We start from the raw sequence: 27,585 nt of genomic DNA, 5'->3' as shown, positions 1-27,585 counted from the left end.
TCTCAGAGTGGCTCCATTCACAGTGCCCACGTGCCATGGGTGGTGGCGGCGGGAGGGATGGAAGGTCCAGGGGCCTATTTCATCGAGTCTGGGGAGTGGGTTAAAGTAGGGCCCAGCGGACCCCACTTAAAGGGCCAAGGCACTGCTCCCTCCTTTGGTGAGTGTGCCTCTTCACTGTCGTTCTCCCCTCCAGAAGTTCCAGACATGGGACAGCTGCGGCCATCTGTGCCCAGCATCGGACCCATACGGAAACAATTTCACTTTTCTTTTCCTTCTTCTCTTCCTTCCTCTCTCCCATTCTTTTTCCTTAAGTGGAGCCCGGCCTGGGAGTCGGGCCCGGCACGCGCTCCGCTAGGGGGCGACGCGCTCCCGGGGCAGGTTGAGCTGGACGCCGTCAGTGCGCGGCGCGTAGACCGCTGCGGGCGCGGGGGCGTCCAGGGCGAAGGGGCCGGGGCTGGAGCGGCCCGAGGACGCAGCCGAGGCGGCGGGGCTGAGCTGCACGGCCGTGGTGTCCTGCGCCGTGCGCTCGCTGCTCTCCATCTCCAGCGCCACCGGCCCGCCGCCACCGCCGCCCCGGCCCGAGCCCGAGGTCGCCGCTGAGCGCGGACGGAGCGCGGGGCCCCGGCGGCTACACACGCAGCAGGCGGCGAAGCAGCCGAGCGCCAGCGCCAGCAGCGCCGGCCCCACCACGAGCGGCGCGTTGCTCCGGGATGGGAAGGAGGCCAAGGCGCCCACCAGCGTCACGTTCACGCCCGCCAGCAGCACACACAGGCCGCAGGCGCACAGCAGCGCCGGCGAAGGCAGGCCCGGCAGGCGGCCCGGAGCGCGGCCCGCGGGCGGCCGGGCGGCGGGGCCTCGGCTCTTCTCTGGAGGCGGCATGGGCCTGGGGACGCGGGGCACCCATCAGGCTCCGTCCTGCCATGGGCCCGGCCCGGCCTGCATGGCGTGTGCGAGCTCACCGTCGTCGTTCTGCGGGCACAGAGCGGGAGGGACGGTCAGCGGGGCACTCGGCTTCCACCACTCTCGGTTCCGTGCCAGGGAGGGCAGCGGTCATCTTGACCAAACCCCTGGCTTCTGCTTCTGGGAAGTACAACCCATCCTGTATGGGTAGGGTCTGCCCATCGTTTCCCCACTCAGGCCCCTGAGGCTCTGGTGGCTGTCCTCTCTCTAGTCCTGCAGACTGACCCAGCCCCTCCACCCCCTCTCCTCCGGGAAGCCTTCCTGCATTAATTAAATTAAGGGAGTGAGTGGCTGTAAGGAGCTCAGCATGTGCCTACGTGCTCATCAAATGATAATCGTCATGACCCCTAGTCCTAATGAGAGGGCAGATGTCAGCTCCTGGAAGTTGGACAGCTTCCTCTATCTCCCAAGTGGAAGAAGCCTTAGAAATAATCTGCTCAAGCCCCTCCTTGTCCAGATAAGGAAACTGAAGCCCAGAGAGGTCTAGCAATTTACCCAAGAGCCAGGACGAGGACCAGGACCTAATGACCTTGACACCTGGCCTGGGAGTCCTGGCCCTAGGCTCTGCTAGGCATGACTGTGACATTAGCTTTCCTGACCATCAGAAGAAGTCCTGGAGTGACCATGTGAGAGTGAGGAGCCCTGATGTTTCAGATGCCCAGTGAGAAGGGCCAGTCTCCACAGAGGCTGGAACAGACCCCAGATCCTTCTTCGTAGACTGGGCTTTCTATGAGATTCCAACCCTACGCCCATCCCACCCCCAGGATTCTACTATTGAACCTAGACTTGAAAGCCCAATCACTGGGTGTCAGAATTCTTCTCTAGGATTCTCTAGTTGTATCTGGGTCTGGGATTTATCACTGGATTCTAGAATTCTGGGAGTGCATGCAGAAGCAAGGGTAATGTAATTAGAATCTAGAGATTCATGACTTCTTTGAGAATTCTGTTCTAGAACATGATATCACAGGTATAAAGTCCCTCAAAGAATGAGATCATAGCTATGGAGCTGTGTCAGGACTGTGACAAAATGTCAGAAAAGGGCTCTGAGTGGGGATGGGAGGGGAGTAATGGGATAGTGCTACCCCAGGTGGGAGCAGAGCATGCCAGGTGAGCAGCTGACCACGACCTGGACCAGCGGCTTCTCCGTGCGTCAGTGCTGACCCCTGTAACACAGCCTACCTCTCAGGCTGTAGTGAGAATTACATGCTTTCAGCTGAATCAGATGCTTACCACAGGGCCCAGAACATAGTGAGAATTCACTAAATGTTAGCCACGTTGTCACTGTGGAGGTTGCCAGAGAAGGGGGCCAAAAGGTCTCAGATCTGGGGAGGCTGGTCAGATGGAGTTGGGGAACAGAACCAGATCTGAGACCTGAATTGTCCTTCCTGCACGTTCAAGGCCTGCACACCGTGGGGCTGGGGAGAATCTGAGACTGGGTGAGTGAAAGCCAAGGCTAGTGCCAGGGAGGGACCACACCCTCCTCACTCCGGACAGCCTCTCTCTGCAAGGCCTCTGTGTTTGCAGTAACAGCTAGTTTAGTTTTTACAGGGTGAGATTAGGTATCAGTGTTAAAGCCCTATTCTATAGAGGAGGACACTGAAGCACAAAAAGATTAACTAAATTCACCCAAGACCTTTGAGTGGCTGTGGTGGTGTCAGGACTTGAAACCTGGTGTTCCCTAGCCTCAGGCTGGGTTTGCTAAATGCTGGGGAGAATGCTCAGGGAGTGGGAGCTGCTGGAGCCAAGGGTTCAAACTCTCCTCAGGCCCTGTAGATAAGCTCCTGCAATCAGTACGGACACTGCTCCAAGGTCAACGGCAGAGGAGGGGACCCGCACATTGTGTGGTTCTCTCCAGAAAGGTGAACTCACTTTCCTCCTTCCTTGACTTAGCACACTCAGTGCAACACAAGCACTAACAGGGGCTTGAGCTTCCAAGGGCTAACTGCCAAGGAAGGATTCTTAGCTGCTCCTGGGAGGCCGAGTTGACTCTGGAAGGTTAACTACCCCCGAGTCCCCACCCCAGGCAGAGAAAGGGCTCCCGGCCGGCGGGTATCTTGACCCTGGCTGGCTGGGATCTGCGGTGCAAAATGTGGGGACACTGAGCTGTCACCATTCAGTTTGGGCCACCGTCTCCCTCTGGGGGACTGCGGCCCTCCAGCGCCATGGGATGCTGTTTTATGGCAGGTGTTCTGGGTGGCTCTGTGGTGGGGTGTCACTGATGCTGTTCTTTTTGGGTCTCTGAATTTAATTTCAGAAGCAGGAACCTTTGAGATGATGCTCTTGCTTTCCCGAATCCTTCAAGCCTTTCTACTTAATCCCAAGCCCAGCCCTCGACCTCATTGCCTGAGCCGGAGGGAAGGTCATTGTTCCGAATCTTAAGTTGCTGGGACTCCAACAGACCTTTGCTTTAGTGAGGACTCCAGGCTGCTGAGCTGGTAGAAATCACCTAGTTCAATCCCTTCTTCTAGGGATGGGGAAAACTGAGGCTTGGAATGAGAAAGCTCAGGGAAGGAGTCCATGGCCCACACCAGACCAGAACCATGCTTTCCTTGCCCAGGAAGGATCTTGACAACTGTCATTCAGCTGCCCATGACCCTGATCAAGGAGTCACCCTCTGGCAGGACGGGCCTTGTGGTCTCTGTTTGGGAGTCCAGGCCAGAAGCACTTTGGGGCAGAGGCAGACACTAGATGCCAAGCCTCAGATGACCAAGACTCTTGACTTTGGTTTGGGTGGGCAACTTGGGAGGGTTGTGCCCCTTTCCTGGCCTCAGCTGTCAGAATGCAGGGGAAGGTTTAACCGGCTTGTTCTCTGAACTTAACCTGCTGTCTCACTCACCTAGCTGTGGTTGTGGAGGTGAAAATGGGAAGCTTTTCAGAAATTACTGTCAAAATATCAAAACGTTCCTGAAAAATGGTCCATTGATCTGTGATATGGCTGTTTTTTGTTTTGGGTTGGGATTAAGTCACTCCCCCTGAGACGCTACCGGCTGCCCAGGGGTTCTGGTCATTCTCTAGTAACTCTATGCTGAGCACGTTCCCTCCGCTAATACTGTGAATCTTTACTACAGCTGTGTGAGCTGCTGTGGTCCTGAACCCAGGACATTGGGAGGAAACCAAGGCTCACAGAGGGGAAGGAGCTCTCCCTGGTTTACTCAGTTGTAACAAGCTAAAGCTGGGGTTCAAACCCGGATCTGTCAGGCTGAAAGGCCCATGTTTCCCCTATACCATAATTTCTGCTTACAGGAAGGTATAGAGATGTTTGATTAAAAAATCTAGTAATTGAGTATTACTATCCAGCTAATTGTCAACAAGCTTGGGGCCAAAGGAGGGTGGTCTTCAGAAGGGGGAGGTGAGAGCCCCTGGAAAAGGGAGTCTCTGCCTGAAGCCCCCTCAGGTCTGTCAGCCACTCCCCAGCCCCCACCCAGTTCATGGATCTGGGAGGTCTGTGTCCTGTGACACGAGCTGCCTGACCAGGGGCAACAGCCAGGCCACCCGACCCCAGGTTCCTGCTCCAAGTGCTCAGGAGGTTTTGGACGAAGGGGTTGGGGCTTCAGGCCAGGCAGTAGCCGCTAGTCCCAGCCACTGTCCTCCAGGTGGGATCGAGTCCCTTGTTTGCTCAGTCTGGCTCTTTACTCCTCACTGTGAACCCCTCTGTTCCCCTTAACCTTAGCCCTTCTGTTCCCCCTCAGTCCCTGAAAGTCTCGGCCAACTCTCAGGCCCCCAACACGTCTAGCATATTCTCTACCCCCAAACCTCTCCCTGTCCTCGGGGAGCCTCCCACACCTCCATTACACAGTGCTGACTTGCTCACTAGCCTGGATGCTCTCAGCTTCTTTCTGCACGCTCAATTCTGCCTCCCCAGAGCCCAAAGAGCTGCTGCCACCCCTACCCAGTCAACCCCCCAGGACCCCCTGCCCCCTCACACATTCCCCAAGCTGGAACAGAGGCTTGAGGGGGAGGTCTGAAGGTGTGGCTTCCTGGCTCCTGTATCTGACCCCTGGGTCCCATCATCCTAATCCTGAGTGCGTAGGCACACGCGTGTGTGCATGTGTGCACACACACATACACACACACGCTCAGTGAGCAGACATACTCAGAAACACAAACACAGAGGTCATACATCCTGAGAGCTGCAGACACAGGCCAGCACACAGAGACTCTCTTGGTTGCCTGCCTGTCCAGTGGAAATGAGCTGCCACCCAGTAGAGGGGCTCCCGAGTTCTCTTCCCCTGGGAGTGTGTGTGTGTGTGTGTGTGTGTGTGTGTGTGTAGGGGGGCAATTTGGTGATAAGCAGAGCTGGAGCCTATGCTAGGAGTAATGGGGGTTCCATTCTAGCTGCCCTGATGGCACCCTCCCCTTTACAGTGGGTCCCCATGCCTGCAACAGGCAAGGGACTTGAAGGTCCCCTCCCTGGGGCTCAGGTTTGCTCTTGGGAAAGCAGGAGTCTGGCCTAGATGATCCCTGCCTGCCTCACAGGCTCCAGACTCCTGCACAGCTGAGGGGCCCCAGGGACCCTGCACTCTGCAGGGATCCCAGCTCTGCAGTTATCGGACCAAGTCTGCACTGAGGCAGGGGAGGCGCTCCTGACGCCCCTACGCCTCCCGCTCTCCTCGCCTGCCCCAGTGCTCGCTGACTTGCCACCAGACTGCTTGTGCCACAGCCCCCAGCAGGGGCCATGTCTGTGACCAGATTTGGATCTCCAGCCTCAGTCTGGGCCTCTGCCTCCCCTCCATGCAACTCCACTGCCTGGAGCTAGTGGGAGGGGTAGGGGGAAGGACTGCCGGCTGCCTGGTGTGGAGGTGGCCTTCCTGCCCTCCAGCCCAAGTCCTCCCCCCAATTCCGAGAGACTTCAGCATCCTTGACACAGCTGCCCCATCCTGTGCCCTCCTAGTTGGTTGGCTTCTCATCTCCAGGGCCCAATTCCTCCATTCCATCTCAGCGACCCTCTCCCTCACCCCCTTACCCCCACCTGGGGCCTCATCACCCCTGTCAGCACCATGAGCCATTCCAGCTCTGAGAAACCCAGTCATCCTACCCTTGACTATACCCTCACGGCTACCACTAGAGAAACACCTGGACAGCACCTACCGTCTGCTGTACACTCTTTGAAGCCCTTTGCGTAGGTTCTGTGTCATCTCAGATCAGTGCCCTGAACATCTATGGGCAGATACTCTCACCACCTCTGTTTCAGATGGGAACACAGAGGATCCGAGGGGTTGCATCACTTGCCCAGGGTCATAGACATGGTGGGAAGATATGGCAGATCTGGGATTCACACCTAGGTGGTGTGGCTTCCAAATCCGTGCTCTTGGCCATGACACTGTACTGCCTCCTGCTCTGACTGCTCTCAGATCTGGGGCAGTCCTGAAGCTCTTGGAATCCCTGCCGAGAGCCTCGGGACCCCACTTCCTTCTGCACACTACCTGACTTCCATGACTCCCTTGCAATTTACCTTGTCTTACAGCTTCTGCCTTTGTCCTTTGTTCCTTCGTCCTTCTGCCGAAGCTGCCCAGCAAAGCCTCCACCCGGCCTCGCCTCAGTGGGGCTTTCTGCTTCCTCCGAGACTCTGCCCAAACTGCTAAGGCTAATGGGTGAGAAGAAAACCACCCGCCGGCGCGTCTCTGCCACCACTCAGGCCTTCAAGGCTCCTGGGGATCCTCCCTCCACCCAGTCAGTGCTCATCAAGCCCCCCCATTGTGACCACACCTCCTTCTGGAGACACTCATGACCCTCCAGTCCAGACCCCCCTTCAACCCCACATCTACCTCCACTCCCTCTCCCTTCCTCAAAGCTCTGTCTACACTCCCTACCTGTCTACACTTTACCTTCACAAGACTCATTCCACTCCAGTCTGGTTTCTGTCTCATCAAGCTGCTCTCTCCTCGTTGCTGAAATCAGCAGATGAGGTTTAGTCCTTAGCTAACCTGCCCTCTCCACAACTTTGGCCCTGCTGATCCCTCCCTTCTGGAAGCATTCCCTTCCTCTTCGAAACAGGCTCCTTAAACTTCATCTTCTGCCACAAAGCCCAGACTCCCAGCCAGACACCCGGGCTTCACCCTCCCTCTCCCTCCTCCCCCAGGCTTTTCTCCACACCCAACCCAATCTATCGCCAGTCCCTGCAGATTCTCCCCTCTTGAGTGTCTCTGGAATCCATCCCTTCCTCTTCCATCTCCCTGCTTCCTCACCCACTCCCCTCCTCCATTTCTCCCAGCTGGCTGCACCCTTCCTGGGCTCCTCACTATTGCCTCTGGGCTGGCTTCTTCCAGGCGGGCCCCCTGGATTGTGCTCTAGTGGAGCCTAACTCAGCAGGTGTGGTCAGGTGGACATTCTGTCCCCTGTGCCTGAAACGAGGCTGGCTTTCCCTTCACCTGGCTAACTCCAGCTCAACCCTCAGAGTGCCCCCAAGACTTCACTTCCCCCAGAAAGCCTTCCCTAACTTCCCGGGTCAGCAGGTCAAGTCAGGTGTCGGGGCCTGTGTCCTCCACCACTCTTCCTGGAGGACCAGCATTCTGTCCCCCTTGTGTGCTGCTATGGCCACAGTGGAGTATGTTGGTTAGACAAATGGGGAAGAGAGGAGTTGGTCACAGCGGTGTCCTGCCTTCCTGGTTTCTCCTGGGTCCTGGTCTTGAAGTGACTCTGCCTACTTCTCTCTGACTCCCTGATCACTCTGGGCCTTGGGAGGGGATGGCTGTCCACGGAGCAGCAACTGGAGGTGGGTCCTGGGGCAGATTCTGGCTGAGTTATAGAGCAGGGAGGGATCCGGGTCAAGCAGAGGGGGCCCAAGGTAGCCACCGCATGCTGTATGTCCCCTTCTCCTGTTTCCCTCTATGTCTTTCTCATCTATTTTCGGAAAAGCCTGTCCTGGGCTACAGGTCCCTGGCCTCTTGTCTGGGTACTACTCCGTTCTGCTGGGGTTTCAGGCTGGATGGAGCGTGTCCTCCATTCCCTAAAGACACCCGTCCTGGCGGCCCTGTCCTGGCAGCCCTCTCCTGCTGGTCTCATCCCCTTGGCCTCCTCCCACCTCCCCCAACTCATAGGGCTTTCACTTGCCTGAGCCGGTGGGACGGACGCTTGTCTGAGCAGCCCAGGCCAGCAGGAGGGCAGGATCCCCCAGGCTGGGGATGGGGTGCTCGGGGACGGACGTGCGGGCGCCAGGGGTAGGGGGCGCAGTCCCTGGCTGCCGGGCCCCTAGAGGCCGCGGGCGGCGGGTTCCGGGCGCCCCTCTGCCGCGCCGCTGCGGCCGCTGGACCCCTCCGCGCCCCAGCGCAGCGGCGTTCTCACGGAGTGTCTTCCCCTCTCTCGCTCAGCACCGCCCCCTCCCCTTCCCTCCTCTAGTTCGGCGGCATCTAGCACCTTGCACTGAGCTCCCAGCAGCCCCGCGGTCTCCAGCCCGGACTTTGGGGGACCTGGGATGCAGACGTTGCCACTCTGGAGCGACGTAGGTGGCACCGTTTGGTCTGCAGCCCCTGACGGATTCCCCCACCTTCCCTGGAGGGGGCGGGGGTGGAGCTCTGGGGGGAAGGGAGACTTCTGGGGGAAGGGGCTTGATTCCAGCCACCCTTCCCCAATCGCCGCCCACCAATCCTCCCCCCCCCGCCCCCCAGTATGGGGTGTGGCCACGATTTCCTTCCAGGAGGCGACACTGTCTCCCAGTGGGGTCTGTAAGGACCTATTGGGGGGTGAGGGTTGGGGAGGGACAACTCTGTAGCAGACTGAGGCGCTGATTTCTAGAACCTGGAGCTGGAGGTGTTCAGACGGAAGAGCATCTCCTCCAGCCTCTGCCTTCATTCATTTGCTTATCCATTCAAAAACCCTTCCTGATGCGAACCCTGTGTTGGGCAACCTCCCTCCTGACCATGGCCCTGCGAAGAGGGCACTGCCTCTTCCTCTGTCTGCAGAGAAGGAAACTGAGGTGCAAGGCCTGGCAGCCTCTTGCCCCCCACCCCATGCCCCGGGGCTGTAGGGGATGCAGAGGCAGGATGTGTCATCCCCAGACTCCAGCCCCTGCCCCGTCAGTCCTTGCGATTGGCCAGCAGGGCTATGACCTCTAAGGGGCTGCCTGGACCACTCACTGTCCACTTCGGTGTGTTCTCTAAGCCATGGTTGACTTTGCCTTCACCTGGCTAACTCCAGATAGACCTTCACGGTGCAGCTGGGACATCACTTCCCTCTGGAAGACTTCCTAAACTTCCCAAACCGCAGCAGGTCAGATCCAGTGTCCAGGTCTGCGTTCTCCAACTTTCTTCCTTGAGGACTGGCTTTCTGTCCACCTCACGGGGCCAGCCGGGCACAGCCGCACAATTGAGGTCAGAACAGGGCTGCGGGACAGAACCGATTTCATTTATTGAACAGACTGCTGGGAGAGCTGGGTCCCATGAGCTGTCCCTGCCCATGCTCACTCTGTGCGGAAATATTGGAGGGTTCCAGAGCTGCTCAGAGGAAAGAGAGCACTTCCCCCCTAACATGACCTCCCACACCACCCTGCCCACTTGGCCCAAACTTACCTTCCAAAGCTTGGGTGGGGAAGGGCATGAGCTCTGCATGGACTACTCCTGTGACCAGGTTGAGGGGAGGGGGGATTGGGGTGGAGAGACGCTTGGGAGGATGGATCTGGACATTCAGTTAGACTGGGAGAAAGGAGATCTCAGGGGTCCGATTTCAAGGGCCCCTGCCTAATTCTTCCCCAGTGGACATAGCCCTTGCCTTTTATGCATTCATGCCTTAGGTTATTCTGTTCTGATCCCCTACACTGCTCTGCCCGGCATCAAAGATACCAAAGCCTTGCCTTAGGGAGATCATGTTGGGGAAGGGTTTGGTGGTGGGTCAAAGGGTGCCACCCTCCTCCTCCCCACAGCTCAGGCTCCACTTCCCTCATTTCCACTCCTTCCATCCTTGGTCTCCTTCTGGGATGCTTCAGGTGAGGTTTGGTGAGGTTCGAAGATGGGCAGGAGGAAGGGTTTCTTTGCTGATCAAGGAGGGGCCCCCAGGCCTGGATTATGCTGATGATAATGCTGTTGAGGGAGCAGGCAGGGGGGAAGTGGAAAGGAGGGAAATGCAGAGAGGGGGACTTCTCTGAGGCTGGAGGAACCACAGGCTCCACGATGGGCCAGCATTTATGAGTGGAGGCCTGTCACACCGTGGCCAGCGGGTTGGTCCCCGTGCAGAGGACAGCAGCAGGTAGAGGCTCGGGTGGGGAGAGAGAGGAGCCCTGGATACAAGGCCTGGCAGTCCAACCTCTCACTGCAGGACTTGAGGCGTCCCTTTCTCTGGAGGGCCTCAGCTTTCTCATCTGTACAGTGATGTCTCGGGCACTTTTGGTTTGGTTTTGCAACATCTGCTGTGTTCCCGTGGGCCTGCTCCTCTGGGCGAGGTTCTTGAGAGGAGGACGAAGACTGGGACCACTCAGAGTGGTGAGGGCTGTGATGGATGGAAGCCCTGGAGCTGGGCGAGCACAGAGAGGTCAGGGGAGGCTTCTGAGAGGAGCAGTTATCTGCATTGGTCCTGCAAGAATGAGACTCTTCCCAGCTTGTCCCCCTGCTCAGAAATCAGGACAGAGGCCACATGGAGCAGATGGCTCTGTGGAGGTCAGACTGTGCTCCAACCCAAGGGTGTCGGGGAGTAAAGAGCCATGGGAAGGCGCAGCCACATCTGCATGCGTCCATGCACGCCTGGGTAGGTCCTCCTCGCCCCAAACCCGGTGGGTACGTGGGCCTTGACGTGGCTTTTCAGGGAAAGACTGGGGATTGTTTTTCCACTAAATTTAAGTCGCTAACATTTTTTAAAAAAAGAGTTTATTTATTTGACAAAGAAGGAGAGAGAGAGAGAGAGCACAAGCAGGGGGAGCTGCAGGCAAAGGGACAAGCAGGCTCCCTGCTGAGCAAGGAGCCTGATGTGGGACTCAATCCCGGAACCCTGGGATCATGACCTAAGCTGAAGGCAGACACTTAATTGAGCAACCCAGACCCGGGAGGTGGGGGCTTTTGATAGGCAGAGAGGAACGGGAGGCCTCCAGAACACAAGCCAAAGCTTGGAGGCTGGAATGTTTGAGATTGTTCAGGAGCCGTGAGAGGGTGGGAGACAAATGAGAAGGCTGGAGGTCTTGTCTGGAGTTAGATCACCAAAAGTGTTGAAGGATGGAGTCACATACAAGAGTGTCAGGTCAGGACTCAGCCCAGGAGCCACTGCCTCCTGGAAGACCCTAGGTTGGTGCCTCACTGGGACTCTGCATCATGGCGGTGACCATTTTGTTTGTCCGGGCCATGCTCCTGTCTGCTTTGCTGCTGCCAAGAGCCTGTCTCTGAGGAGTTGCCCAGAGTTTTTGAGAACCTGAAAGAATCTGGTCCAGACCCTCTATCTAGCCAGTGAGCTCTATAGGCCCAGGGCCAGGCCTTAGGGGCTGAGGGATCCCATCTGTGGTTGCTGTGGGTCTGTGATTCATTTCTGTGGCCAGCCTGGAGCAAGGGACTGAGGGCTCTCTGGCCCCAAATTCCAGAGAAACTAGTCAGTAGGTCAAAAAAGGGGAGGTTGCCGAGCTGCAGTCGAGAGAGAAAACCCAGGGCAAAAGCCCGACACAAGGGCCCTCTGTAGAACGTTCAGCGGTGCCTCACTTTAGGCCCTGCTGGCAGGCTGCGTGGCATCCATCTGCAAGAGCTTTGCCCAGGCGAATGTGGGGCTGGTGTCTCCAGGGCCCGGTTTACCTCTGGTTTGGATCCAGGAGGGCTGTGAGAGCCGGGTAGCAGGCAGGCAGGCACGGAGGGAGGGAGGGAGGGCGGGCGGGCAGGGTGTAGACCCTCAGCCCCTGCCTCAGCCCTCCCCAGTCCCCCGCCCCCCTGGCTTCAGCTTTTCCAGTGTTCTGCTCACCGTGGACAGGCTGCTGCGGGCTCCTGGGGGACAGACCAGGACAGGGCTGCCTGAGTAGACCGACTCTGGGGCAGAGCAACCCAGAGGGACCACCGGGGAGAGAGGGGAGTCCCAGGGGACAGTTTCAGCTGAACTTAAAGAGGCAGAGATGGTCAGAATGGCCCTTCAAGAGGACAGCAGCATGGTGGGGGGTGGTTAGAGAGAGGACTCTGGGGCCAAGTACCTGGTTTCAGGTCTGGCCCCACCACTTCCTGGTTGCCTTACTTAATCTTCCTATGCCTCAGTTGGCCCACATATAAAGTGGGCCTAATTATAGTCTCTCCCTCATAGGGTTGTTTTGAGAATGGAACAAACTAATACATAGTTTGGAGCAGGGTCTGGAAGGGGACCTTATGCTGACATTAGGCATCCTACCACTGGTGGGTGGCCGCTGTAGGCTGGCACCATCTTTGAGAAACTCCTGCCCTAGAATTTTCTGGTGTGTGGAGATGGGAGAGGAGGAAGATGTTGCATTTCAGGTACCAGCTCTGAGAGTTGGATTCCATCATTGGAGAAGAGAGTGAAAACATGAACTGGGACATGGGACCCAGGGGGGTTCCCAGTATCCATGTTGGGCATGATGGAGAAGGCCTGAGGTCATACAAGAGGAGCCCAGCTCAGTTTGGAGCAAGAAGGGTTTTGACCAAACACATGGGAGAACTGCCTGATCTGTTGACTCCCAGTAACTGGGGACGTCTCTCCTGTGTGTCTCTCAAGGCTTTTTCCAGGTTCCCACAGAGCTGCTCAGCCCTAGAGCAAAGATGGAAGAAGGACTCTGCAATTTTTTAAACTTACCCTCTTTATTGCCATTGGCACTGGATCTTCCCTCGCCATGGTCTGGCCCTGGGTGGGGGTGGATTCTCAGGCTCCCTGTGGAATAAGACCACCCCAAGGCCCCTTGTTACTAAGCCATTGTCAGATCAAGTCCTGCTTTGGGAAGGGAAGTCCTTCCTGCTGTCTCATTTCCATCCCTGCTGCTGTTTCTGCTCTACCACATTCCTGGAGGTCTCCCACATGATCTGGGCTGATTTAGGAGTGCAGTTCGAAGAAATGGGTCCTTGAAGGGGAAGATGGCAGACTTTTTAAGGAGGTACACATCATGGGGAGAACTAGGACTATGTAAACTCCCCAGGACTGATGGAGATGGTAACATGTATGTGGGGGGCAGAGATGAGTTAAGGAGCTATAAAGGGTCCTGAGGTCTTAGGGGTGGTAGAGGGTGTTTATGGGGGCTCAAGGTATGAAATGGGCTTATCTGGAGACGTTGGAGGCTCTGGGGGAGTTAGAAACTCTCTCGGGGGAAGACGGGAGTTCTGGGTGCTCTGAGCTGGTTTGAGGCGTATTTGCAGCAACAGGCTGGAGTCTGCTGCATGGTAGTCACGGCAACGCCAACACACCCCCACCACGCACGCGCACGTGCCCACACCCAGGAGCAGTCACACACAGGGGCTGGGCTCCACCCCAGAGTGGGCCACGGACTTATACACAGTGGGTCTCACCCAGTGGTCCTCGGAAGTGGGCTCTGCTGGGGGCTGGTAGAGGACTCACCTATGGTAGGCAGAATGTGGTCCAGGTTGAACCGAGCCTTGAGGAATGGGTAGGCCAAGATGAGAAGCCCTGAGAAGAGAGACACAGAGGGGTTCTGTGATGGGCAAGGGGCGTGCTTAGTGCAGGCTGCATGAAGCTGTGGGCAGGCTGTGCACCTGGGAGTGCTTTCTTGGGGGATACGGTGTGCATGGGAGGAGCATGGGAGTGTAGGTTGGGACTCTGGGTGCATCAATGTAAGCGTGTGAGTGTTGGGAGGGGGTAGCTCCCCAACACCCAGCCCTAGAAGGGGGCAGGGAGTGGTGCCTATCTGGGGGAAGGGGCTCCGGGCTGTGAAGGCCCAGGCTCCTGGCTCCAGCCCGCCCCGGTGATTAACATGGTTAGCTTCCATCCTTCTCGGTGGGCTGGAAATGGGCCCAGGGGACATCCCCACCACCAACTGCCTTTGCCCCACCTTCCCCTAAGGCAGGGCTGGGAGCTCCTGAGCAGGCTCCTTCCCACCCAGACCTGGGGAGGGCTTAGCAGAACAGTGGACTGCGCCTGGCCCACCCTCATTTCATCCCCAGACCAAGTGTCTGTGGCCTTGGAAAGAATTTGCAGATACAGATGCCAAGAACCAACCAGTCTGCTGCTTCTGGCTCTGCTTTTACCCCAGGGGAGTGGGGAAAGGGATGATGCTCAACATCATTATGGGGATAGCAGTGGGACTGGCCCAGACAGACAGATGGACAGATGCCTGGATAGACAGACAGATGCCCTGCCAAGGTATACCAGGAAAGAAAAGGTAACCCTTTGAGTTGGATCCTACCTTGGGTCACAGAGTGTCCCACTGGGACCTCTGTCCTCTTTGCCCTGCTGTCAACCCACCCCCAGCTGGCTGATGAATTCCACCAAAACCCCAAGAGCCCAGGGCTTGGAACTAAAGGGCCAGAGGAGGAGCAGCCAAAGAGACCTGTGGCAACCCTTCTCCACAGTGTCCTTATTCCCGGCAGGAGGAATGTCACCGCAAGCCTCCTCTGCCTCCCCATACCTCAGCAACTGTCTTGCTCACGCCTCTAGCTTCCATCCTCCCCAGACAATTCCTGCTGAACCAGCCCTTCCTTCCATTTCTCGTTCACCTGACTGCACCCCTGCTCGCCTCCCCATGCCCAGCACCTGCTCACCCAGACCGGCGGCGCCAATAAAGATGCCACCCACGGCAGCTGCAGCTTTGGACACAGATACGCCGATGATGATGCTGCCGGCCACCAGGCTGAGGCCCACGCAGGCCAGCTGTAGGCAGCGGAAGTCTCTGCTGCTGATGGGGATGTCCATGCAGGCCTACTCAGGTACTCTCCACAGCCAGTGGGGCCTGTCCCCAGGAAAGCCCTGGAAGTCTCGGTCCTCTTGGATGTGTCTTTGTGGGTGCTCCCCCTTCAGAGTGGGAATTGGGCAGGAGGATTCAGCCCTGGTAACCCTATCCCACAGCTCTCCTAGGGGCCCCCAGCCGCACCTTGACCTAGGATCCCTGCCAGGTCACACCAGCCTACTCCTCCTACCGTGAAGGCCCCTGAATCTGGAGGCCACTCTTGAGACTCTGGCCTGATCACCTCCTGCCTTGACTGCCAAGGTCCTGGAGAGCCAGGCCTGGCCCACCAGGTCACCCCTGTTACCTTCCTCTCAGGAGAGCTTTGCCTGAGCTCCCCTGCCCAGGACATCGGGCCCTGGCCACCTGGAGCTGGCTCCGCTGCCACTGGGCCTTGGCCTATGAAAGTTTAAAGCAGTGGAGGCGGTCGGTGCAGGGGACACGGGTTCCTCGGAGACGCAGGCAGCTGGGAGTCCTGAGTTATTCATGAGGTTGCAACGTGAGCTGCCGCGGGCCCCAGAGGCCCACTGGGGCCCTCAGCCCAGGTTCTGCTGCTGCTTCCTGAGGGGGCAGGATAGACTGGTGGCTTCACGTGGAGCTTAGCAGCCAGGGATGTGAGGGGACTCCCTGGCTACATGCTTAGGGCACCCTCTGCGCCCATCTGCCAATTGGCACATGGGGCTTCTACTCAGGGACTCAGAGGCAGGCACAGGAGGGGACCTGGAGGAAGCTCAAGAGACAGGAATGGTGACTGGCACAGGAGGAGAGAAAGAGGTATTCCTCTGAGTTCCTGCTCTCCCCTTGCCCCTCCCCCCAGCCCCTCCCCCCAGCCGGTCTCTTAGGGGGAGCAGGGTTGAGGGGTCCTGGTTTGAGGCTGATCTTAGGGGACCTCCTTCTCCTCAGGTAGGCTTGGTAACTACCCCCCTTAGTTGCCAGTAGGCTGGGAGAGTGAGCCCTCTCAGCCCTCCTGGGATCCTTGGCGGGGGGCTGAGAAGGAAGAGCAGGGAGCAGAGTGGTGTGGGGAATGGGGTAGGAGGAAAACAAATATGGCGAGAAGGATTGGCAGGGACTGGGTGCCAGTGGCCAGGGTCAGCTGACTGGGACAGGGCTAGCACCTCCTGACTTCCTCTGCCCAGCCTGTCTGACCTACTTGCAGGACCCCCCAGGTCAAGGCTAGGCAGCGGTAGCCCAGCCCTGCCCTTTCCCGCCCTCAGACCCAGCTCTTCTAGGGCCCTTGATGCATCGGGTCCTCCCTGATCCCTGAATCTGGACCTGCTCCTATGCCTGCACCTAGGCACCTGGGCACTATTCCCAGGGTCCCATCACTAGCTCCACTGGCCTCTGTTTGCATGCCTCGGTCTGCCCACGATGTCTGCCACCCAACAGAGCCAGGCCACAGTCCTCTGCCTCCATAGTGACCCCCTGCCCCTCGTTCCTCCCCTTTCCTGCTGCTGCCCTTCTGCTGAGTGTCTGCTTAGCCCCCACTGTCTGGGGAATGCCTCCTCGTCCTGCAGGACCCTACTCGGCCAGCCCCAGCTCTGTAAAGGCATTCCTGATGGTGCCTGAGTGGGTGGGCTGCCTACTGCTGCTCCCGTGTCCCCATCACCTGCCCTTGTTCTCTGTCTCCTCTGTAGATCATCAGCCCCACAAGGGCTGGTTCAGGGAGTGAGCTTCCCTGTGTTCTGCCTGAACATAAGGCAGAGCTCAGGGAGGGCCTGGACCTGCATGACCAGCTCAGGTCACCACTGAGGAGGGCCGTGGGCACCGTGGGACCTCCATCTCTAACAAGGGACATTCTTTGGGTGGGGGTGGGGAACTGAGAAGGCCAAGGTCACCAGACTGAGCTTCAGTGAAGGGAAGGCACCGCAAGGAGGCTGGAGAGAGGCCTGGGCAAAGACGTGTGAACTCAAGGGTTATGTGGAGAGGAGGGGTGATTGCGGAGCACCAGTGGGCCTCACTGGCTGTGTTCCTGGCCCCCATAAGAAGAAGCCCCTGGAGGTGGGCATTCCCCAGCTCCAGTGGCTGCTGCCAGTGTCCCCTGTGCCTTTCTCCAGGATGAGGTCTGATTATTCCTCTAATTAGGTATCAAATGACAGCCCATGTCTCTGTCACACATAACTGCTCTCCCACTGACTAGTTTTAGAAGGAGCTGTCAAAATAATTGTCTAGGAAAATGGGTTCCTGAAATGTTGAGCTTTGGGAATCTCAACCCCCTCACCCCCATTAAGTGTTTGCATAACTCTGGCTGGGCAGGGTGTGAGGCTGAAGGTGGCCCCCACACTGTCAGCGGGACAGGGCGCCTCACACTATGGGACATGGGCCAGCCACTCACCTCCTGAACCACACTTTGCCCATCTGGTGGAGGGGGGATGGAGATGGCAGAGGCTGGAGTCAGGGAGGCCTGTGCATTGTGAGCTCCAGATCCCAGAAGAACACTCTAACCTCTACAAACAAGACCAAGTTCTAAATTAGAGGGTTTTCTTTTTTGTTTTGTTTTTTGACATTGTAAATCCCTCAGGGCCCGCAGTCAGACGAGGAAATATGGAGGAAAGACACAGTAAACCATGATCAGTTACAAGATCACAGAACGACAAACACTTCCATGTTCCTTTAGAGAACAGATGGGGAAACTGAGACGTGGGGAGTGGTAGGATGGCCCCAGAGTTCTTGCTAGAACCTCAGTGTCCAGATTCCGTGCGCAGCTGGGAAGTCCTCTAGCATTTCTCTGTCCCTGGATTTCTGACTTGTCCTATTTGAGGTGGGAGGAATTGGCAACCCTACCGTCAGGGGGAGACACTGCGTTCAGTCAAGGCCTCCACCTCTTTCCCCATGACAGGGGAGCGTCATTAAAGGCTGCTTGAAACCTTTGTGATGCCTGCTCTCCTGTTGACTGGAAATGTAGAGAAGGAGGCTTGATTATTCTTTCCTTGATACAGGCTATTTCATCTGTGAAAAAGAAAATACAAGTTTGTCCTTGGATGCTGTGCTTCCTATAGTAGGTAAGGAGATGGAAGTCTGAGTTACTAGAGGCCGATCGCCCCACCTGTTCCCCACCTCACAAGCCTCGGGGCCCTCCTTGCTGAAGTCTGGGTCCCCTAGGCCTCTGGACTCGGGGTGGTGAGTGGGCAGCAGGTGGGCCACGGGTCACAGCTGAGTTCTGCCTCAAAATCTGTTTCCTGGAGAGGCCTGGGCTGGAGTGCCTGCCAATGCTCTTTCCTTCCCAGAAGTGCTGAGTCCGAGGCTGGCATGGGGTGGGAAGGAAGACTGGGCAAAAAGGCCTCAGTGTGGTTTAGTTCTGTTTATTTTCCTTGCGGGGTGAGGACCCTGGAAAAGAGCGTGATTAATGCACTGGTCCCCTGGGGGACGGGCAGCTTTCCCAGACTGTTCAGAAGCTGAACTCGGGGAAGTGGCTTCCAAGGCAACCACTACCATGGCAACAAGAATGCCAGCTGAGGGGGGACCTGCCTCCTCATCCCCTCCAGACCTAAGCAGCTGGAGTAGCTGGCACAGGACCAGGGCCCTGCTGTTTAGGAGCGGGGTCTGGTGAGAGGCATTCAGCCAGGAGGGAGAAGGGGCCCCCAAGAACTCAGGCAGGTAGACATCTGGAGGGAGAAAGACTTGGCCCCTGTGCCCAGGCCCCCAGACAGGGGTCAGACAGGAGTCCTGCTAACTGGATTTGAGGCAGGAGGCCTGAGATCTAGGATGTGCCAGCTGGCTGAGACCAGCCCACACCTGAGTCCTAGAGCCAGGGGACTGGCCACCACAGTTCTGGGCCCCAGAGCCTCCCTCCCTCAGTGTGTCTGCCAGACCTCCCCCTGCCTAGCAGAGCCAGGCCCATGGCCTGGTCCTCAAAAAGGGCCGGGGACTTCCCAAGATCACCCAGTGAAGAGTGGCAGAAGGACTAGAACCCAGGGCCCCCTGATCCCTAAACGAAGACTCTGCCCCTGGCACTATGGCTGCCTCTTGGGGACAGAGACCCCTGCCCAGAGGGGCAGAGCAACCAGGCAGCAGGAGAACCACACGCCCCGCGAAGGGCCAGAGGCCAGACCCATCTGGAAAGTCTAGATCCATCTCCACCCACACAAGCGAAGGAAAGTGGGGGAAACCTGTCTCTGTCACTGGCTCCGGGTAGAGGGATTGCGCCCTGTGCTGAGGAGACAGCAGTAAGAAGGACCAGCCATAGCCAACCCTCGATCGCGCACTGGCTGTGTGTGCCTGGAATTGCTCTAACCACTCCCCGTTTATTAATCCATAATTTCACAACAGGACCATAAGGTAAGCACTAGCATCCCCGATTTTGGGTTGAAGAAACTGCCACTCCCAGACACTGACTAACTTGCCTAGGGCTCAAAGCTAGTTACGTGGCAGAGCTAGGATCTGAAGCCGGGCTGCCTAGCTCTGGGTCCCGAGTGTCTCTGGGAAGAATCCCAGTTCTGTCTTCCTACCTGTACCTCAGGGCTTTTCTCTCCTTTCTCTGCTCAGTTCTTCTAAGTCGGGTGACTTATCTCCCAGGATGGCTACAGAAACTAAGCAAGATAACGCCAGGACGTTTCTCTGCCAGCAGTTGTTGCTTAGTGCACGACAATGCTAACAAACCCAGAGGAGACACTGGAGCACTGAGGCAGAGCCATGAGGGATGACAGGGGCCTTGCCAGGTGGACTGGGGTGGGGAGGTGGGCTGGTAGAGGTGGGCCTTCTGAGCAAAGGCACAGAGGCCTGAGAGCCAGCTGGAGCTGCACCCAGAACTGGATGGGGACACTTGGTCCAGGAAGACCCTGGAAATCACCTTTCAGCTGGCCAACCCAGAGGACTAAACTCATACCCTGGTTCCAAGTCCCCAGGGACTGAGAGGCTTTGGGCCAAAAGGCTTAGAATCTGCAGGCCTGTTTCTTCCAGCCCATCCCCCTCCAGGGAGAACAAGGGGTGTGAGGGTGGTGACAGTTGTGTAAGGGCCTGTTTAGCCAGAGCGATTCCATCCGGTTAAACAGTGATTTTGTTGTTTATGCAGTAAAACTTATAAACTGACCCTGCCTCCCCCCCCCCCCCAAGGGGAACTTACTTAAAAGCAAGTCCGGGAAACCAGTAAAATATAGTGGACCAGTCCCTGATAACAGAGCCCAAATAGAAGGGCAGGTCAGGTCAGGTGGAGGTAACAGAGCCCGAATGCAGGGATGAGTCCGGCCAGGTGGAGACATCCAATCAGTGGGGCATGCATACTGTCTCCCTAGCTACCAGGGAGTGTGGGCCCTGCCTTTTGGGTGCCTTTTGGGCGCCAATTCTGACCAAGGTGATAGGCTAGTTCAAATAGCTACTATGGGGTGAATTGTAATTCAATTGGCCACCCGTGTGTGACCTAGCACGACTGTGCAGATTTCTTTGTGTGTTACAATTTCACTGGCCACCTGTGTGTGGCCAGGCTCAACCACATGGCCTTTGCTCTATAAAAGTTAGTCTGTGAGGCAGGGAGGGGTCGCCCTCTCTGTAAGAGGCGGCCCCGAACGGTTGGTTTGATTCTCGATGCTTGGTGCGAAATAAAGCTTTGCTCGACCTTCGCTTTGTATCAGTCTCGCTCCTTTGATCACGGACCTATCATTGGGGGACCTATCAGTTGCTGCAAAGGGAAGACTATCAACAGAAAGGATGTCAGCATCAACACAGAGGCATTGATGCTGCAGGATGGCTCCTAGAGTGAGGAGCCCCTGACCCCACCTCCCCTCTCCCCAGAGAAGCTGCCAGCAGCACCTCTTCTACTGCCTTGGCCCTCAGACCTCCCTCCTGCTCCTCCTTGGGAACTTCTGAAGCCCCTTCCCACCCCAGCCCTTGCCGGTGTGGTTCTGAGGGTGACATGGGACAGAGCACATGGAAGCCCTTTGCACGACGAACAGGACAGCTGTGGCTGTGAGGCACCATTTTTCTTTGTTCCGACTCTGGCAAGTCCTGGGCACACAACGGATCCTCGAGAAAGGCTTAGTGCTGCTCCGGACAGAGGGGACCTTCGCTCCTGCTTGGGCGTGTGGCTGGCCTGGGCACAGGACACACCTACTAAGGCATTTTTTTGAAGCCGGTTTGTGTGATGGTTGCTGATGTTGGTCTTCCACCTGATGGGGAGACCCTACAGGACAGAGGCTGTTTCTCACTCATCTCTGGGTCCTGCCACGGAATAGGAGACTGGCAAATGTTGATGAACTTCATTCCCTCCCCTAAAAAAGAAAAGCAATGATCTCTGCTTCACCTTGTTTTGATCCAACGAGGGGCTAGGTTTAGACGGTCCCGATGAGGGGCACCTTCTCCCCACGGGACTACACTCGGCCCCTCTCCAGAAGGCCCGTCTCCCTCTCAGGTTTACAGGGGGAAGAAAGGACCACCAGAAAGCCCACGGCTAGAATTTAAAACAGTTTTATTAAAACAAGCACATCGTGTAATAGCACTGTCGTGTTGTGTAAGTGTCCGTCTGACTTGTACAGATCCATGTTCTCCAGGCAGCTGGGCACTCAGCTTCCTGGAGGCCAGATGCGCCTTCAGGCTCTCTGGCAGCAGGCGGCACTTGGCCCGGACCCAGGGCTGCCCGCGGTCTGGGTCCCCATCAGGCACGGAGCCCCTTCTAATTGCCCTGGACTGGTGCTGCCCTTCAGCAGACACAGCCTCTGAGTCACTGGTCACCTTAACAGCTTAAAACCAGTTAGAATAATAGGAAACAGCTGAATAAAACCTTTCACATGTGTGGTCATTCAAGGAAGAGCAAGCCATGGCATGTGCTGGAAAATCCACCGGCTTGCAGTGGGAGTGTGAAGTCCCATAGTTGCTGGAAGTGCATGGTTAAAAAAACAAACATTAAAAAAAAAAAACAAAAACGAATTAATACGGACTTCAGCAGCAATTCCAACCAAAGAAGAGGATGATGAATGAGGGACACTTTTCGGTCCCGGCAAAGATTCCGCGCTTCTCCGGCACTGCAGACTGGAAGACTGATCTGGCCTACTGAATGCAGAAGGCTCCCTGCCCTTTCCGGAATAGAGTGTATGGCTTTGCTCAGCCCAGGGGAGGACATCCAGAGGACAGAGGAAGGGGTGGGATGGGGGGGGTGACAGTGCAGAGAGAGGAACGAGCCTCTGTCAACCGCCACTTCTCAAGGCTGGCTCCCTGAGGGCCACAGCCCCAGCCGCTGCCGCCACTGGCCGTGGCCCGGGAGAGCAGGCAGGATCCTGGATCTGCAGGCGGGTGAGCAGGTGGGCAGGAGCCCAGCAGAGAGATGTCCCTGCTGCAGGCAATTATGCAAAGTGACAAGTGATTGCTTTCCTTTTCAAAGACAACCCCTTTGGATGAAGCTTTTTCCTTGAGGACTCTGGGGAGATAGGGGGTTGGGTGGGAACCTCAGGGCCTTTGACAGGATGGAGCCACACAGCAGCTTCCTCGGCTTACTCTGCAGACTCTGGTCACTCCTGGGCAGGCCGTGGTTGGGGAAGCCGTGGCTGAGGCGGGTCAGAGTGCGGCTGGAGTTGGGCACGGGTCTGGGTCACCGCTGCGGCCTGCCTGGGCCAAGGCCCTCCGGCGGGCCAGGCGGGACTTGCAGGGCGGGGAAAGCCTCACAGAGCAGAGGCCCTCAACCAAGGACTCAGACTCCTCTGCCAGCTCGTCTTCCTCACGCTGAGAAAGCTGGCGGTTGAGGGCGATGGCCTCGGCCGCGAAGAGTGTCAGGTCCATCGTGCTGCTATTTCTACAGGGGCGGGCAGCACAGAGCAGAGGGAAGCGGGGCTCAGCGCCCTGGCTTGGCCAGCCCGCTCCCGACCCCGGAGGCCTTTTCTGGGCTGCTCTCCCAGGGAAATCGTTCTTGCCCAGGTTTGGAATCTGATTTCACTGAGGCTGGAATGGCTTTTAGCCTCAACTACAGTCCTTGGACTTAGGAGTTGGGACAAATGCCCCCTTCTATTCAGAGCATCCCCTCCGCGCTCCCATGCTCTGCACCCAGCTCTCCCAAAGGGCTGGGCACATGAAGCGCCCACCCACGTATCCCCCTCTTCCATCAGGGCAGGGAGCTCCAAGAGCAAAGGCTCTGCCTTTGCGTCTGTGTCCCTGGGGCCCAGCCCAGGGCGAGTATACAGCAGGCAGTGCGGTCTACCAAAAATATCTGGTAGGGTGGATCTAGAGAGTCAGGTAGGGCTGCCCTGGGCAGCAGCACTCCGGCTCACCCCAGTGGCGACTATAGATACGTAAGACTTCCCTGTGAAACTCCCAGCACCCTGTCATGAGGTGGCCCCCTGGCAGGGTTCCCACTGTGTGGTACCCCGGTCCTCTGGGAATAGGGCAGTGCTACTAGGAGTATGGTCTAGTGTTAAAAGGCACTAGAGTCAAACAGATCCAGGTTCAAAGTCCAACTCCCGAAGGCAACTGTGGAGCCCTGAGGGAGAAACCTCAATCTCTCTATGCTTGGGTTTTCTCATCCATAAAATGGGGTAATAGGAACACCTCTCTTTTAAATTGATCATAAAGAGTATGAATAGAAGTTCTGTAAAGCCCTTAGCACTGGATCTGGCACGTGGCATGCATTTACTATAGAGCAGCCATGACGGGACAATTGGTCCAGCTGCCTCACAGCGACCCCTCCTGCCACAGACACCAACCCGCATCAGCAGGAAGGAACCTTGGGGTGAATAACCTACAGATAAGGTCTTTGGGCTATAAATGGTGATTTCTAGTTAGATGCAAGCGGATATGGAAACAGGGGCCTTGAAGGAGCGGGAGGGGAGGGGCCGCGCTGAGAAGGCAGGCTGGGGAGCCCCTTCAGGAGGACGACACCTGAGCCTAGAGTTAGGCTCCCTGTCCCCACCTCCACCCCAGTGTGGCTGAGAGTTTGAGGGAAAGTAAAAACCAAAGAAAGAAGGGCATCAGGGGTGGTTGGAGCATTTACCTCTGGAGGACTTGCGGCGTGGGGAGTCCCCTTTCTGGAGCTTGCTAGAATGGGAAGGACAGATGTGGGGGTAAGCAATGCTCCCTCCTTTAGGAGCTGCCCGACCCACACCAGTGCAGAGTGGGTAGGCTACTAGAGATTCCCAGCCCAGCACAGACACTTGGCCAAGCTTGCCTGCAGGGTCAGACCCTCCAAGGAGAGAGCAAGAAAGGACAGTTTGAGCCCAGCTGACTCTGCCAGGAGACTCACTCCCTTTGCCTGGCAAAGTCTTCTTTATCCTCTGAGACCCAGCTCGAGGGTCACTTCTGAGAAGCATTCAATCTCCCACCCCTGCCACCTCCCTACCCCTGTCCAAGCAGAGGTGGAATCTCATCCTTTTGTGCTCCTAGCACTTTTGATAAACTTTTGTTACACTATCCCATAATTTATTGCCTTGTCTCCCCCTCGCCATTAGAGTAAGAAGACAGGGATTGGGTCTTAATCATCCCAGTATCACCAGAGTCTGGCATGGGGTAGGTGCTCAGTAAAGTTAGCAGCTCTTGGGTGGCTAGCAATCAGCCACTCAGAGGTTTCTAGATTGGGTCCCCCACTGTAACATGGGGCTGGCCATGTTTGCTTCCTCCCACTGGAAGGGCCACTGAGGCTGGCTAGGGCCTGGCAGACCAATGACACAGGCCCCAAATGCCAATACCAGGCTGCTTCCAAGCCTATGTGCCTCTGCCAATGGTAGGATGCATGTGCCAAATCCCCCAGAGGCCTCTGTTCATTCCTGAGCAGCATGGGTCAGTTAGAAGCCTAGTCCTAGGCCAAGGTTAATGCGAAGTCTATGACCCATAAGGGGATCCTTCGGGGGCTACGTCAATGGCCAGTTCACTCTACATGGGCAGGGACTGAAGCTGGCCTCCCTCCAGCTGAGGTCAGCCCCCTGGGCTGCTATCCAGTACTTGCTACTCTAAAAGCTTCCTCCCCGCCACGCTACAGGCCTGGGGAGGTGGACTGCCGCCCCTCTCCGGGTTACTCACCCCCTGCACCCAGGGGTGCTGCAGAACTTGGGCAGCACTCAGTCTCTGCTTTGCATCTCGAACCAGGAGCTTAGAGATGAGGTCTTTGGCCTCGCTGGAGATGTGTGCCCAGTCCTTGTCAGGAAACTCATACTTGCCTTCCTGGATGCTCTCAAACAGCTTGTTCTAGGTAAAGAAGATTCCTCCTGAAGCCACACTACCACGGAATAAGCAGAATGTACCTGCCATTGATTTGGTCATCCTGGGTCCCCTTGGCTTCAGCCGGAGCTGCAGCTCATGGCTTGGGGATGCCAGAGGCCAGGGCCCTCCCCAGCTCCCCACTCCCTGCCAAGTCATCAGACCACACAGAATGCCTGTCGGGCAGGGATGGCTACACTACTTGGACGATGGGTGACACGTGGCAAATGCCAACTAGGGAACACAGCCCCAATTCCTCAGCCCTTCACATGGGGCCCCCACAAATGGGCCCCTGGCATCCTATAAGGTTTCAGCTGCCCCTTCTGCTAACCTTACATTTCTACTCCTCTTCCTTGTACCCATGCAGCTGTCTCACACCTCCTTGTCTTGGCTGGTGCTGCCACCCCTGCTTGGATTTCTTGGGTAAGACTCAGGTTCGCAGGTTCCACTCTTAACAACTCTCCCCTGAACTCCCAGCTAAGCCTGTCTCTCTCTCAGCCTGTCGTCGGCCTTTGGACAGAAGGGGGAAGGGGCATTAGGGACCCTCTTCTGGAGCAGAAACACCCCCAGCCCAGTCTTGTTGGGCATCCCCCCAAGCACACTGACCACTCCCACCACCCTCCCCCCACCGCCGGCAGGCCCTGTGCAGTGGGTGACCAAGCTGCGCTCACCTGGCACACCCTGCAGACCTCTCCCCGGTCCCAGCCACAATCGGTCCCACAGTGACCTACGAAGGGGGGGTAGCCGCTCAGCATGATGTAGAGGACCACGCCCAGGCTCCACAGGTCACAGCGCTTGTCGTAAAAGGTGGCCTCATCCCTGAAGACCTCCACCACCTCCGGGGCCATGTACTCTGCAGAACCACACTGTGGGGGCCAAGGTTGGGAGGGGAAATGGCAGAGAAGGGAGAGGTTTAGTCACAGGGAGAGGAGATGGCCAAGAGCAGAACGTAATGATGGCACTTGAGCAGGATTGGGCCGCAGAGCAAGGAGTTGCCAGGAAAGCTGGCCAGAGGGTTCGCCTGATACCACCAATGCACTTCGAGAAGTTGGGCTAACTGTGTTTGTAAATGGAGTCCTAGCGTTCCCCACGGTCCACATGACCAGTTCCAGGTCACCTTCCTATCTTTCCAGGTCCTTCTCCAGTAGGCTCCAGGTCAAGGAGCTGCAGGAATTTCTGCCTCAGCTCTCTGCATTCACTTCATGTACAGGGGCTTCAACGGACCAGGGGCACAGCTCTGGGAAGGGCTCTGTGGACATTTGATCCCAAAAGCAAGGAGTTCTTTTTTTTTTTCTTTTTCTTTTTTTAAATCGTAAGTAGGCTCCATGCCCGGCACGGGGCTTGAATTCACAGCCCTGAGATTAAGATCCGAGCTGAGATCAAGAGTCGGATGCTTAACTGACTGAGCCACCCAGGTGCCCCCAAAAGAGAAGGAGTTCTTAAAAGTGAAGTCCTGCCAAGCTTCTCTGCCAGCTTGGAGGTATAAGGAGGTAAAAGAGGTATAAGGATTCAGAATTAAGAGTCCGTCCAACCTGGGAGAGCTCTTAGAACAAATCCAATCTCCCTGCTTCTCCTTAGATGGGAAAACCAAGGATGAGGAGAGGGCAGGGATCTGGTTCCAGCACACCAGTGGTAAACCCAGTACATTCAGGGCTTTTTCCTTCCATCCTTGCATAGAAGATGCTGATAAAAACAAAACAAATTCTTTTTGCTCCCATCTTCCTTATTGCAGGCTTGCCAAGAGATGCCTCCCTGGCCCCCAACATACACAACTAATTAGATGGGAAGACAGGAAGTGGAGAAAGGACATTTTCCGTGTTATTGGCAATTAGAGTTAATGACTTTGAGAACAAGGTACCTCAGTGTAGTAGAAGCTAATACAGAAACATTTCTAATAATGTCAATTAGAATAAGACATGAGCACACTGAAATGCATGTCTTAAAAAAGGTTATTAGGAAAATTCACTTATGAAGCATGCAAATCTCAAAAGATTCATAATAATTATAGTACATCGGGTATGTTCAAGAGCTGTCTTAGGAAGAACAGCTCCCAGCTGCACATCTGGGCATGAAATATGAGGTGAAGGAAGCAACAGGATAACTTAGGCAAGTGATCCTACACGTAGAGAGCTGGGACCTCTCAGTTCTGGCCACAGAGAGACCACACTCCCCCTCTCCATCACAGGGTGATGCACTGAGACACTGCCAGGGAGGGCGGAACTCAGAGCTGTCGTGTACTCACCACGTGCAAAGGGCTGGCCTGGGATAGTGTCTGTCTTTACCTGGGTCAGGAGTCAGGGCTCAGCCTGTCCCACAGATACAATTTGTCTCATCACTGGCAGAGGACCTGCCCTGAACAAAAAGCTCTCATGTCAGTTTCATTAGCAACTAAGCACTGACGGGGCCGGGGTGGGGGGGCTCGGTTTTCCTTCCTTAGCTCTCTGTTCTGGACTCCAGCTTTGGGTTGGGGGTACTCCAAGGGCACAGGAGCCCTGAAGGAGGTGGTACAGGGGGCTCAGCCATACATACTGGAGTGGTCAGCTCTGGTGTGGTTATGGGGGTACAGGAGTTGTTCAATTTCACCCCACTGCCCAAGTCAAAGTCACAGATTTTCACTGGAGACACCTGAAAAGGACAGCAAAAAGCAAAGTTTACAAATATAAGAAACCCAAGGGCAAGAGGAGACCAATATGAGTGTGACACAGTCACTCACCATCCCTCACTCCTTCCCC

At 56.5% G+C, this 27,585-nt stretch overlaps 3 protein-coding genes across 11 annotated transcripts in view; all 3 read right to left on the bottom strand.

Annotated features, from left to right (window-relative positions):
• Nucleotides 1-351: 351 nt before the first annotated feature.
• On the bottom strand, nucleotides 352-879 carry TMEM275 (transmembrane protein 275; the record flags this gene model as incomplete). The annotated part of the gene is made up of 1 exon (XM_080802514.1): nucleotides 352-879. The coding sequence occupies one exon, from the start codon at nucleotides 877-879 to the stop codon at nucleotides 352-354; it is 528 nt and encodes a 175-aa protein (XP_080658640.1).
• A 10,884-nt stretch (nucleotides 880-11,763) lies between these two features.
• On the bottom strand, nucleotides 11,764-14,718 carry KNCN (kinocilin; the record flags this gene model as incomplete). 2 transcript variants are annotated; one of them, XM_080802266.1, is made up of 4 exons in its annotated part: nucleotides 11,764-11,843; nucleotides 12,655-12,759; nucleotides 13,408-13,476; nucleotides 14,568-14,718. In XM_080802266.1, 4 exons carry the CDS (start codon nucleotides 14,716-14,718, stop codon nucleotides 11,764-11,766), a joined length of 405 nt encoding a protein of 134 aa, XP_080658392.1. The 2 variants fall into 2 exon arrangements, with proteins under 2 accessions (XP_080658392.1, XP_080658393.1); XM_080802267.1 differs by having other exon boundaries at nucleotides 12,655-12,729.
• A 6,411-nt stretch (nucleotides 14,719-21,129) lies between these two features.
• Nucleotides 21,130-27,585, bottom strand: part of MKNK1 (MAPK interacting serine/threonine kinase 1) — a 42,158-nt gene continuing 35,702 nt past the window's right edge. For all 8 annotated transcript variants that reach the window (XM_080800683.1, XM_080800680.1, XM_080800681.1 and 5 more), the window contains 5 exons: nucleotides 27,383-27,478; nucleotides 25,525-25,719; nucleotides 24,677-24,841; nucleotides 23,655-23,698; nucleotides 21,130-22,463 (listed from right to left, as the gene is read on the bottom strand). In XM_080800683.1, the coding sequence (XP_080656809.1) occupies nucleotides 22,229-22,463; nucleotides 23,655-23,698; nucleotides 24,677-24,841; nucleotides 25,525-25,719; nucleotides 27,383-27,478 (735 nt within the window). In that variant the 3' untranslated portion in view covers nucleotides 21,130-22,228. The remainder of the gene's footprint in view (nucleotides 22,464-23,654; nucleotides 23,699-24,676; nucleotides 24,842-25,524; nucleotides 25,720-27,382; nucleotides 27,479-27,585) is intronic.

This window comes from Martes martes, assembly GCF_963455335.1.
Source record: "Martes martes genome assembly, chromosome: 4".
Classification (NCBI taxonomy): Eukaryota; Metazoa; Chordata; class Mammalia; order Carnivora; family Mustelidae; genus Martes; species Martes martes.
This window is presented reverse-complemented; position numbering and strand designations above follow the sequence as displayed.